The 12,978-nt window shown below is 39.4% G+C and overlaps 6 protein-coding genes across 6 annotated transcripts; 3 read left to right on the forward strand and 3 right to left on the reverse strand.

Annotated features, from left to right (window-relative positions):
* The first annotated feature begins 420 nt into the window (after positions 1-420).
* On the forward strand, positions 421-1,631 carry LOC115441604 (chorion class CB protein PC404-like). The gene is made up of 2 exons (XM_030166465.2): positions 421-530; positions 771-1,631. The coding sequence occupies exons 1-2, from the start codon at positions 483-485 to the stop codon at positions 1,269-1,271; spliced, it is 549 nt and encodes a 182-aa protein (XP_030022325.2). The 5' UTR covers positions 421-482; the 3' UTR covers positions 1,272-1,631.
* Positions 1,632-3,426: 1,795 nt separating this feature from the next.
* On the reverse strand, positions 3,427-4,279 carry LOC115441626 (chorion class B protein PC10). Its single transcript, XM_030166488.2, has 2 exons — positions 4,184-4,279; positions 3,427-4,034 (listed from the first exon to the last, which is right to left on the reverse strand). Exons 1-2 carry the CDS (start codon positions 4,229-4,231, stop codon positions 3,471-3,473), a joined length of 612 nt encoding a protein of 203 aa, XP_030022348.2. The 5' UTR covers positions 4,232-4,279; the 3' UTR covers positions 3,427-3,470.
* A 176-nt stretch (positions 4,280-4,455) lies between these two features.
* LOC115441647 (chorion class CA protein ERA.1-like) lies at positions 4,456-5,582 on the forward strand. The gene is made up of 2 exons (XM_037440181.1): positions 4,456-4,564; positions 5,161-5,582. The coding sequence occupies exons 1-2, from the start codon at positions 4,514-4,516 to the stop codon at positions 5,527-5,529; spliced, it is 420 nt and encodes a 139-aa protein (XP_037296078.1). The 5' UTR covers positions 4,456-4,513; the 3' UTR covers positions 5,530-5,582.
* Positions 5,583-7,483: 1,901 nt separating this feature from the next.
* LOC115441637 (chorion class B protein PC10) lies at positions 7,484-8,384 on the reverse strand. The gene is made up of 2 exons (XM_030166498.2): positions 8,274-8,384; positions 7,484-8,123 (listed from the first exon to the last, which is right to left on the reverse strand). Exons 1-2 carry the CDS (start codon positions 8,319-8,321, stop codon positions 7,548-7,550), a joined length of 624 nt encoding a protein of 207 aa, XP_030022358.1. The 5' UTR covers positions 8,322-8,384; the 3' UTR covers positions 7,484-7,547.
* Positions 8,385-8,574: 190 nt separating this feature from the next.
* Positions 8,575-9,365, forward strand: LOC115441641 (chorion class CA protein ERA.1). Its single transcript, XM_030166501.2, has 2 exons — positions 8,575-8,658; positions 8,949-9,365. The coding sequence occupies exons 1-2, from the start codon at positions 8,608-8,610 to the stop codon at positions 9,318-9,320; spliced, it is 423 nt and encodes a 140-aa protein (XP_030022361.2). The 5' UTR covers positions 8,575-8,607; the 3' UTR covers positions 9,321-9,365.
* Positions 9,366-12,074: 2,709 nt separating this feature from the next.
* On the reverse strand, positions 12,075-12,976 carry LOC115441636 (chorion class B protein PC10). The gene is made up of 2 exons (XM_030166497.2): positions 12,866-12,976; positions 12,075-12,688 (listed from the first exon to the last, which is right to left on the reverse strand). Exons 1-2 carry the CDS (start codon positions 12,911-12,913, stop codon positions 12,110-12,112), a joined length of 627 nt encoding a protein of 208 aa, XP_030022357.2. The 5' UTR covers positions 12,914-12,976; the 3' UTR covers positions 12,075-12,109.
* Between the last annotated feature and the right edge of the window lie 2 nt (positions 12,977-12,978).

Below are 12,978 nucleotides of genomic sequence, written 5' to 3' on the forward strand. Positions count from 1 at the left end.
AAAGACAAATGATGCAGTCGTTTGATAACAATTATATCTCTACAGGAATTTTACCGATAACCCTCTGGGAGGTCTGTTACGACTCTCCCTACTACCTTGATGAGACAAATCATAATTGGTACTGGCTGTTATAAGCCTGTGATATATCCCATTTTGGTTTTTCAGCCGATTTATTTCATTAGATTCGTATATTGTCTCTACCGATTGGCATATTTGAGTTTCTCTCAGGGTTCCATTGTCTTATACGTAACATAATAGTACTCACAAACTTACATATTGAGCATAATATAATGTAAACAGGATATTATCATTCTATTACAGAATATTACAAATAACATCAGTAATTATGTCACTAACATTTCACCATTTTGTAACAACGGCTTACATTATCACGCAATAATTTGATTTATAAGCAGCCACGATTTGTATGTCCATCATTCAAATCTCAACCCTCTTTAGTTCAACACATTATTAACTTCAAAATGGCCGTCAAACTGTGCTTCCTTGCTTGCGTCGCAGCTCTTCTAAACGTAAGTAAATTGTTCGCATACATCACACAGTAATCTCAATATCAAAAATGAGCTAAGATATGGAAAGAATTAAAAACAATGAGACAAAACAATCGAACATAATTCTTCTGGCAATTCATTCATAATTAAATTAAATAGTTAAAACACCTCTGGCTTGGTATACTTTCTCCTAGAACTATTTATATTTACTTACGCTTTTCTAAATATGTTAGTACCTAATAATATTTTTTGTCTAATTAGGGCGCATACAGCCAATGCCTAGTCCGTGATGCCCTTATTGGTCCCGGTCTGGCTGGCCCCTACGCTGCTGGCTGGGGCTACGACGGCCTGGGAGCCTTCGACGCTCTGGGTTACGGTGGTGCATGGGCAGGTGGTCTCGGACCCTATGGACCAGGCTTCGCAGGTATTGCACCAGCTACCGGACTTGCTGCTGCGTACGGCGGTGGTCTCGCCGTCACCAGTGCGTCTCCTATCGCTCCTACTGGCCTCTCCGTTACCTCTGAGAATGCCATTGAGGGTACACTTGCTGTGATCGGCCAGCTGCCTTTCCTCGGTGCTGTGGCTACTGACGGCGCTTTCCCCACCGTGGGTGCTGGTGCTGTGTCTTACGGCTGTGGAGATGGTGCCATTGGCATCGTAGCAGAGGCCCCCATTGCTCCTGCTCCCGCCATTGCTCCTTACGGCTACGGCCCTGGACTCGGTCCCTACGGCTACGGATGCGGATGTGGAGGAATCTATTGAAATAATTAAACATATTTTTTTACGTATCATTTTTATATAATATGAAAGATGAATAAAATATTTTTATAGTAACATATTATTATGTTTTAAGCGAACTTCCTTGTACTTTTCACCTTGACACATAGGGTGTTAAATCTCATAATGCCCATAGCATGACTACAAATTTCTTCAAACGGGAACATAATTGTGCTAATATATTATTTTTAGCGACATAATAATAACATATCTAAATAGACAATACGATGAATCAAAATGTGGCACGAATGGGCATAAAGGACTTTCTTTACCTTTGTAGGGCCGAAAGTGGTCCATATATTATATAAAAAAAAAAAAAAAAAAAATACTATCACCGCGATAGAATCCGAAAATTAGTTTAATTTCAACATATATTATATACTAATTAATATAGATTGGACGTGATTGTTTAAATTTTGATTATTGCCGACGCGACAATACTTATAATAAATGTTTACGTAATTAAGCAATATTTATTATTAATGTTCATTTTGCTTGATCCTTGTTCAGGATTTTTCATTAACGTCATACAAGCTAAAACAACGAATTACTTTACAATTACTTCAACACGACGAAGAAAGAACCTAGTGCGGCAGTCAACATGAGTGAGAGCATAGAACTTCCTATTGCGATTTATCTGTCATTCCAATGGAAATTTTAACTGCTAATTTCGGAATAAATCATACTATAATTTTATTTTTTATTTTATTTATTTAATTGGAACAAAAACATTACAATAACATTGAATACAATTGTATGTTGCTAACTACAGCAGTTAGAGAGTTACACCACCAGACCTGAACATGGGTACAAGGGCTTTAAAGTAAAAAAAAAAGGAATATAAAAATAAAATGTGGGTATGCATGTATGTTTGAATGTATGACTGTCTGTCTCTGTGTGTGTGCGTGTGTGTGTCTATGTGTATAATTAAAATAATAATAAAAATATATAGGTATGCTACACCCTGTTAATCATATGATTTTTTTTCCGTACGCAAACACATTCCTGACATTCATGTGTTATGTGAACGACGGGCTGTTGTGAAACTGTTGCGGCGTTTACAAAATCTCGATAAATATTATTGTTAGATTTGATCGTATTTTAATGAAGTTACATGTTTTTTTTCAATAAAGTATTATTTTCTCGCTATTTTAATTTCTTTCTGGTGGAAAAAATATACGTAACATTTGCCGTGACACTCATCTCTCTAAAGTAAGATTAGATGAGATTTGGCTCGATCCCCCCCCCCCCCTTCTAAACGCCTCACATAATTAATTAACGCCCCTAAAAATATACAATGTAAAAAAGAGTTGACGTTTTTAAATTGTTCAAGCAAAACAGACAACGTGATTTGACAGTTTTAAATGGCGCGCTCTATTGGCATTTCTACCTCGGGTAAACTTTACATGTGCGTTCACGTGTATCAAGTCTGACCTTGTATGTGATATTTAATTGTCTTTAGACATACATCAATATTCAGCATTTCTCACAATTAAAAACAATGTAAGATTAGAACAATAATCTGAATTCAAGCTTTTCTAAAACGTAATCCAGTTCAACTAAACAAAGTTTGCTATGATTTGCAACGCCTCAATAATATTTTGATACTATATTTTAAAATCAAAATAGCAGTCAAAGCAGTTTATGGCTAATGAAATTTTGTTCTGTGATATTATATGTACCTATATCAAACATTACAAAATTGAAAAATGTTACGGCTTGGAAATACATACCACACAATCGGCATATTACAGATAACCAAGTTATTTTCAAGAATTTTTGTCATCTTTAGGAAACATCATTTTTTCTGCAAACACCGTTCCTCTGTGAACTTATGTCACTAATTTAGTAGATCTATGGAAGGATTGTTCATAGTAAATGTATGAAAACAAATGTTGGCGGCTGGCGGTCGGCTTGTTATACATGAATACTGCTGCCTGGCGCATTCGTTTTATGTCTTTCAATCTCGTGATATTATTTTACTCATTTCGCTATGAATTTATTTTTATTTAATTATCTGTTGTCTATAAGTTTTCTGAATTTCGATAATTTCATAAAACATTATTTTGTATACAAACTAGCCCCCGAGCATTTTATGTTGAAACTAATGGGTGGTTCACGCCAGGATAACACACGAAAATCATTCATATCAGTTTTATTTATTTTTTATAAATTTATTATAGTCTAATAAACGATGGGGGCACCACATCCGCACCCGCGTGAAGCGTAGCCGAGAGGAGTGGCGGCAGCGAGACCGAGCGGGGCGATTGCGGGGCCAACGGCACCAAGCCCGAGAGGGCCCATGGCGGGAGCAATGGCGGCGGGACCAGCGATGGGACCCTCGGCAGTGATGGCGACAGCACCGTCACCGCAACCGTAGGACACAGCGCCGGCGCCGGCGGTTGGGAACACTCCCTCCATAGCGACGGTGCCGAGGAACGGCAGGTTACCGGCCACGGCGACAGCACCCTCGTACACGTTCTCAGAGGCGACAGCGAGGCCGGTGGGGGCAGCGGGGGAGGCAGTGGCGACGGGCAGACCACCACCGTAGGCAGCGTTGAGGGTGCTGGCGGCGGCTATGTCAACGGCGGGAGCAATAGCGGGTCCGTAGATACCACAACCGAGACGGCCAGCGGGCCAGCCAGCGAGACCGTCAAAGGCCAAACCTTCGTAAGCCATGGTGGGAATACCGGCCAAGGGAGTAGCCAATGGGGCAGCCATGCGACCGAGACACTGACTCACAGCAGACTGAAATAAAATACAAGTATTGATAAGTTATCAAGCAAAAACTGTGTAAGAATAGGTACAGCCCAAAATGGATTATTTTAGCAGAAACAATACTATTTCAATCATAATATTATTTAGCACTAGTAGGTATTTTAAGCCTAGTTGAATACCTGCACGAAGAGTGCAGAGGCGCAGAGGACGATAGCCTTGAATGCCATTGTTGCTATCTAGTGTTACAACTTAAATGATGATATTTTTTGTTTTACCACCTATTTATATATGTTTTATCATACACTAGGAAACTTTGGTAGTGATGATGTGTTTTTGTAACAATGTGTTTCAATCAAGTCGTTATGAAAGAAAATGTTATATCAGAAATAGGTTTGATTGCAAAACTAGAAGTAGGTTACAAGGTTTTATCTATTATGTGTAGTATAAAACTTACCTAGTTTTTTCGGTCGCAACATTCTAATTTGGAAGTTAAGTACAGAACAACAAATATGTCTCCCTTTGCCTTCCTTCTTCTCTGCGTCCAGGCTTGCCTGATCCAGGTAAATATACTGATACCTTTCATGCATCATATTATATATTATACTAGTTATAACAACAGCCCTGTATTATATACTGCCCACTGTTGAGCACGGGGCTCCCCTACTACCTAAAAGGCTTTCGGCCTTAGTCCATCACGCTTACCTAGTTAAGATTAGCAGGCTACACATACATTTGAAATTATTTTTGGAGAATATTCAGTTATAAAATTTCCCCACGAATGTTGTCGTTTACTGTTCAGCCAAACGATCATTGATAAACATTACACACATAACTTCGAAAAGTCAGAGGTGTGTGCCTTGGCTTTAGAACCTGTCGTAATGTACCGCTGCAGACCGTTACATTCCCAACGAGGCTGTCGTGCACTTCCAAAGTAGAATATCATTTGTTAAGTACTTTCAGCACGAGAAAATAAAAAATTCTGATTACTATATTACTCCATGGTTAGATTTCATATTGGTCATAATAATTTCTAAATGATGTAAACAATATCATCCTAAAACCTATAGCATAGTAACTATGGATAATTCTTGAGAATAATGCCACCGGACTCACAAATTAATTTCATTTTTAAATGCCTAATTGTTTTCTTGTTTAGAACGTGTACAGCGACTGTCTCGGCAGAACTACCTTGGGTCTCGCCGCCCCCGCCATCGCTCCCCTCGGGGTGCCCGCCTGCGGTGCCGCTCTCGCTGGTCCCACCCTGGCTCCCTTCGGCGCCCCCGCCCTCGCCGCCCCCGGTCTCGGCTGGGCTGGTCTGGCCGGTCCCACTGTCGGCACCTATGGAGGCACTGGAATCGGTAACGTGGCCGTCGCCGGCGAGCTCCCCGTAGCTGGTACCACCGCTGTCGCCGGACAGGTGCCCATCATCGGCGCCGTTGGTTTCGGAGGCGATGCTCTCGCCGCTGGTGCTGTGTCTATCGCCGGCAGCTGTGGTTGTGGATGCGGTACTCCTTACATTTATTAAGTATCTAAGATCTACCGGAAAATGACTGACCAAAATTAAAATAATACATGATATTTCTGGCTTTTATTGATCTCATACACCTTGCATTGGCTTTTGCTCGCGTGTCCGCCTGTATAAATGCTTATTGCTAAGTAAAAAATCAGTCTATAATAGCACTCAAGGATAAACGGTAATATTTCAAATTTTATTAGTGAAAGAATTTTCAAAATAAAGTACTTTTCGATTGTGAAATTGTTGAATGTTTCCGTATTTTAACCCCTAAACGGATTATTTTTCATAAAATCCTTATTAGTGCTTGGTTACGTCGCATAAGGAACTTTGGTGCAAAATTGTATACAGGCCACTAAGTTATTTGTGGATTTGGACAAGGATGTACTATTCGCAATCGGCTGACTGATTTTATTCTTATAGGATAAACTACAGCTCAAGTGATCTTTGGAAAAGTTTCATTAATTGTATTGAAATGCTAGCTGACTTGACATACATTGTTCTGTCTTAGCTGTGAATATTCAATTAGGACTGTGGCTTTTCGTTTAGTTTCTACTCAAAACCATTTGGTATCTAATGTGATATTTTAAAATTCACATTCATCAAACCCCGAACTGTCAAACGCGTCAAGTTAAAATTGACGTTAAAGTTTCTGAATACTTCAGAATTTCTGAGCAATTTTTTTGTGTAAGAACCTGCTGCGTTTTATTAGAAAACTTTAAAAAACAATTGAGATTAGTCGTTCTGAGCGTGACGTTATATTATAGCCTTTAGCCTTCCTTGAGAAAAAGGTGTCGCACTCTTAAAGAATTTTTAAATTCGAACCATTAGTTCCTGAACTTCTAAAGAACGCTTTAAAATTGATGAGAATCGTTTATCTTATTGGAATCAGTCATTACTCAGTTTATAGTATGTTATAATATCCAAACAGAAATATTTACAGGTTGCATACATTTTCATTTGCTTTTTTTTTCAAATTACAGCTCGCCGCGCCGTCTCGAACAATAGTATTTTTTATACGGCTCGCGTACTACGCCTGTTAGTAAGTGGAGTAGGATCTTATAGAATGTCAACTGACGAGAGATGATTACCCCTCGGCAATCGACACAGATATGCTGGCGTGTTAGAACCGGATATACATAGGTTGATCCCAGAACGCGACACACTTAGGTGGGCCACTATGACGGGAACTTTGTAAATTGGTCTGAACGTAAGGAGTCTCGAGCTATATAAACGATACTTACATAGTATAAAAAATCACAAACAGACTAAACTCATTACTTAATTAAAGTATAATCTATCCAACTGAAGCAGGTCTATAAGTACCTCAATTTGCATTGATTTGACCCCAGGTATTTTTCTAACACACACAGCACAGTTTAAAGCTTATTTAGATTTGTGCAAAATTTTAATAAGTCGACCTTCCCACTTAATTTCGTAATTAAAGCTATACAATTGAATCTGCAGTTGTTTATGTTTTTTGCTCCAAAAGGGATAATAGTTGGCTTTTTTAATGACCATAATAATTAGAATCAGGTTTCGTGGATTTAGAGATAAACTATAATCTTATACGAAATTTTTGAAATGTATAATTTTCGCCTCTAAAATTTCGTAGATTTTTTTTCTACACCTTATTTCAAAAGCTGCCAGCATTAATTGGAAATTACCATCTAAATTTTGTCAAAGTAGTAGTGGGGCAACATGCCTAAAAATGTTTTCGAATCGACGAAGTACGAAAATCGAAATATGTTCCTTTTGCCTCAAATGTCTCGAGTCAATAAAAATATGATTTTTATAACCGAGCGGTGGCATTGGGTGGTTAAAGACAGCAAGACGTGTATCTATGCAACTCTCATATTCAGAAGGGGAGATCGAGTTTGGAAAATATTTAAATATGTAATAATGTAGAAACTGACTCTTGCATTATAGCGGAACACAATCTAGTAAAATTCACGGAAAAAATACATGTTTTTATGCAATGCTTTTATGCAATCATTTATTTTAGAGATATAACAGTATATTTTATTTTATTACAGGATACGAGCGCCACATCCGCAGCCGCGGGCACCAATGCCGAAGGGAGCAGCGGTAGCAAGGCCGAGTGGGGCCATAGCGGGGGCGATGGCAGCGGGACCAACAGCAGCAAGGCCGAGTGGGGCAATAGCGGGGGCGATGGCGGCGGGACCAGCGATGGGACCCTCGGCGGTAATGGCGACAGCGCCGTCACCGCAACCGTACGACACAGCGCCGGCGCCGGCGGTGGGGAACACTCCCTCCATAGCGACGGTGCCAAGGAAAGGCAGGTTACCGGCCACGGCGACAGCACCCTCGTACACGTTCTCAGAGGCGACAGCGAGGCCGGTGGGGGCGGCGGCGGAGGCAGTGGCGACGGGAAGACCACCACCGTAGGCGGCGTTAAGGGTGCTGGCGGCGGCGATGTCAACAGCGGGAGCGATGGCGGGTCCATACGCGCCACAGCCGAGACGTCCGGCGGGCCAGCCAGCGAGGCCATCATATGCCAGACCGTCGTAGGCCCAGGTGGAGCGAGCTGCTAGGGGAGCGACCAAAGGCTCTGCGATGCGACCAAGGCAAGCGCTGAAGGCAGTCTGAAAAAAAAAGTTTTCTTAGAAGTTACCGTTTGATAAGAAAGAAAGAAGTTTCCGTTTAGTAATTATCTGAATTTAATTTAAAAATTTAACTTTAGTCATTCAATTTGTCATAGCACTCAAGTCTGAATACTAAAAATAATAAAATACCTGGACGAAGAGCGCAGAAGCGCAGAGGATAATAGCCTTGAATGACATTGCTGTTTTGTTGTGATACTACTTGAATAATGGTTATTTGATTCTGTTCACACCTTTTATACAGTTCTGTATCAATACATACAATTTGTTTCATTATACACTGTTCAAGTTGTGCAATGAAGACGTAACATTTACTTGTTAGTATCAAAACAATATCATCAACGAACGTGTCATTTCAAAAGTTGAAGTTAGGTCACTGGGTCTTATCTATTTGGGGAAGTATAAAAGACAGCCTAGATTTTAATGACGACATTCTGACTTCAAAGCCAAGTACAGACGAACAAACATGTCTACCTTCGCCTTCATCGTCCTCTGCGTTCAGGCTTGCCTGATCCAGGTAAAGATACATATATTGCTGTATGAAGTGTTTTCTTTAAATAACCTAGAAAGGATTTTTTTGCTTCATTTTAGCTTACTAAACTAGAGTTTAGTAATTTTCGAACCTGTAACACTCAGAAAAACATATTGCGTCCCAATAATAGTAATAGTCTATATATTTTCCGGGAAGTTCTGGGTTCGCCTCCCAGATTAGACGAAAGCGCATTGTAGGGGTATAACAGCAGTTTGAAGAAGAATAAGTTCTATTAAAGGTTATAAACGAATTAATAATGTTTATTTCTTTTGCAGAACGCCTTCGGTATGTGCGCCAGAGGCATCATGGGTCCGGCCATCGCCGCCCCCGCCATCGCTCCCTTTGGCGTGCCCGCCTGCGGTGCCGCTCTCGCTGGCCCTGCTCTGGCTCCCTTCGGCGCCCCCGCCCTCGCCGCCCCCGGTCTCGGCTGGGCTGGTCTGGCCGGTCCCACTGTCGGCACTTACGGAGGCACTGGCATCGGTAACGTGGCCGTCGCCGGTGAGCTCCCCGTGGCTGGTACCACCGTCGTCGCCGGACAGGTGCCCATCATCGGCGCCGTGGAGTTCGGCGGACCTGCTGCCGCCGCTGGTGCTGTGTCCATCGCTGGTAGCTGCGGTTGCGGTTGCGGCGCCCCCTACATTTACTAAATATATAATCACCTACAGTTTCAAATAAATGAAATAGCAAGCAAACTTTTGTTTTTCTTTTATTCTATTTAATCTTAATTATTATACAAAACTAGCTTATATGTAAATTAATGATGAAATGAGCAATGGCTTCGCCTGGTTTTAAGTGATACGACTGTGTATTAAAAGTAGCAACTCCACCAGAACTTTGCGTTACAAAGCACTGCATGGCATTGCACTGCGCTCTTCATCCGAAAACAGTAGGTGTTCAGTCTTAATAATGCTAAGTAATTAGGTATCTACTTAGATATCTAACTTACTTACGTACACTATCTAAAATGTCTTTCAAACCAGAACACATCAGTACTTGCAGAATGTTATTTCAGTCTTTGTTCAAAATATTACCTATTATAATCTATATTGGCTTAGTCGTTGACAAGTGATTATGAAAATTTAATTTAAAAAGTTAATTTTTGTCATCGAATATGTCGAATAGCACTAATATCTGAACACAAAAATACTTGACCGAATCTAACGCAGAAGCGCAGAGAGTATAATAATATATTATATGTACAAAAAATTCAAAAGTGTCTAAGTTTATACAGTCTCATTTAGATTGGCAGAGTTGGACGTGTGGATCGTAAGCGATTTAACGTTTTTCTATTCGACAAAAAAATTTACCAACATAATTTATATGTATTTGGATAGAAGTCTTAAATAACTCAGAGTAAAAAGCGTGGGGTGCATTTTACTTCGTTTTCATAATTCTCCTCCTATAGATAGTAGCCAATAGAATAATTATAATACATACTATATCAAGCACCCCACGCTTTTTACTCTGAGTTAAATTATTCTGTTAATAACTTCAAGTTTATTATAATTTTATTTTGAGGTATTTAACTATAATTGTTCCTGCAACCTTCTACTACTGTAATATAAATTCTTTGTACTTAGAAATTATTTTCTCCTTTTTAGTTCGATTAGCAATAAAAGCGTGTTTTTTAGTTTTTTTAATCCATATTAGTTATTAGTATTTTAAACAATAAGACTTTCTAATTACAAATTTTTTGATCGTATTAAATTACTTCTTTATCGACGGTAATTTCAAAGCTTTACTTCTTACCAAATTTTGTTCCGTAAAATAAATAGATTAAAATTTATGTTCTGATTATTTTGTTGTGATTAAGAACCCTTTTGTAAGTCGAAGTTATCATATCATTATATATTATATGAATATTAGATACAGTAATTTGCGAGTATTAGGCTCATCAGTTCTTCTTCATTCCTTATACGCATGTATAAGGAATGAAGAAGGTGAGAACGCAACAATACTGAAAACGTTTCGGCCTCCGTTGTGCTGTGCCTAGTGCCCGAGCAAGTCCGACAGAGTAAGTCCGAAACCGCAGGCATGCGCAGATCGCGCGCTAGCTCTATCTCTTTTACTCTTTCACAGCGGATCTATAAAATAATTTATTAATCCTGGCGGTCCTAATAAGGATAATGGGAACTCTCATCAAATTATTGCATTGTCATCGGTCCTTGATACGTGTGTAAAGTTTCAAATTAATCAGATTTCTGGAAATTGGTGAAAATTGAGCTCAAAGATTCCGTTACATACATACATACATAGATACAACCCAAGCTAATAAAAGCGTGTTAAAAACGATATATTTTTCCAATAAATTTGAGGTTGGTTGGAATTTGTTCGAAATAAAAAACTAGCGCCCATACAAAAGCGGACATGTCCTTTGAATTATAATTTATACATACTAAGATATCTGATTTTAATTTCTAAATTATGCGACTGTTCAAAGGACATGCCCGCTTTTTGTATAGCCGCTAGTTCTTTATTTCGAACAAATTAATTCTCAAATTCTATCCAACCTTAAACTTATTAGATAATAAAGTGGCAGAATGTAAAACTTGGAATCATTGTAAAAATACTGTTAGACCATTTATAAGAAAAATAAGATTGAATTGTCTTAGCAGAGTAACTCTAAAAATAACTTTATTAATTCGTCAAAAGAGATGAAATGGGTAATTTTATGTAGAATTTCGATTTTTTTCTGCCAAAGTCCTTGTGAGTTATTGTCAATTGCGAATATAAGGGAAAATATAAAAAAAAAAAAACAAAATAATTGTCATTCATAAATTCATACCTGAGTACTTAAGATTCATACAGACAAATCTGTGATAGAAATAAACTATTTTATTTTAAATTTTACTCTTTTGGGGGTGCGTTCCAGTGCAGTAACATTTATAGAGAAAGCGTTCATTTTAAGTAAAATAAAATTTCAAAAATCTCGAAAACAGAGATTTTTAAAATTAAACAATTTATTTCAATAAGTTAATTTTAAAAGTTCTATACAAATATTTATAAATCTATCATCATCTTGATAATTTTTTTTCTCGAATTAAAAAACGCTTTTGTATAATAATATTTTTAAATATCATACAACGTCGTAGCTGAAAAAAATAATATAAATTTTCTTTTAAATTTATTCCAGGATGGTGTATATTTTTAAATAAATTTGAGGTTTATCTGGAGAACATGCCCCCAAGTAGATCTAATTTCAATTAATAATGGAGGTCTCACATATGGAAATTATTCATCATTAAATAGCGATCCATAAAATGACTCTTTGTTCTGCGTTTACGCTGTATAGTTTTCGTGTTTATTCATTTTGTTAATAAACTAAACAAGTATGTTTACGCACGAAACTAATGCTACCATACTCAAACTAATCCTAAAATCAATTCAAAGAAACAAACATATTTATGCCAGAATTAGATTAATATTTCAGTTTTTCTTAATACAAGTAAGGAGAGCCACATCCGCAACCGCGGGTAGCGATGCCGAAGGGAGCGGCGGTAGCAAGGCCGAGCGGAGCCATGGCGGGGGAAATGGCAGCGGGACCAACAGCAGCAAGGCCGAATGGGGCCATAGCGGGTGCAATGGCAGCGGGTCCAGCGATGGGACCCTCAGCAGTAATGGCGACAGCACCGTCACCGCAACCGTACGACACAGCGCCAGCGCCGGCGGTGGGGAACACTCCCTCCATAGCGACGGTGCCGAGGAACGGCAAGTTACCGGCCACGGCGACAGCACCTTCGTACACGTTCTCAGAGGCGACAGCGAGGCCGGTGGGGGCGGCGGGGGAGGCAGTGGCGACGGGAAGACCACCACCGTAGGCGGCGTTAAGGGTGCTAGCGGCAGCGATGTCAACGGCGGGAGCAATGGCGGGTCCATATGCGCCACAGCCAAGACGTCCGGCGGGCCAGCCAGCGAGGCTATCGTAGGCCAGACCGTCGTAGGCCCAGGTGGAGCGAGCTGCTAGAGGAGCGACCAAGGGCTCCGCGATGCGACCGAGGCACGCGCTGAATGCAGTCTGACAAAAACATATTTTCTTGTTAATGATTCTAGATAATTCGATTAATCTATGGTTCAAAAACTTAAGTATTTGCCTTTTGCTTATGGATTACAAGTTATGTAAAATTAAAAGAAATTAATAGAAACAATGGTCGTTGTAAGATCTATAGAATGGAGTTCTATTAATAATAAATACCTGGACAAATAGCGCAGAAGCGCAGAGGATGATAGCTTTGAATGCCATTATTTAATTGTGATAGTACTTGAATAATGATGGATGAATTTTCACTACACCCTTTTATATAGTTC

The sequence above is a fragment of the Manduca sexta genome, chromosome 18 (assembly GCF_014839805.1).
Source record: "Manduca sexta isolate Smith_Timp_Sample1 chromosome 18, JHU_Msex_v1.0, whole genome shotgun sequence".
Lineage (NCBI taxonomy): Eukaryota > Metazoa > Arthropoda > Insecta > Lepidoptera > Sphingidae > Manduca > Manduca sexta.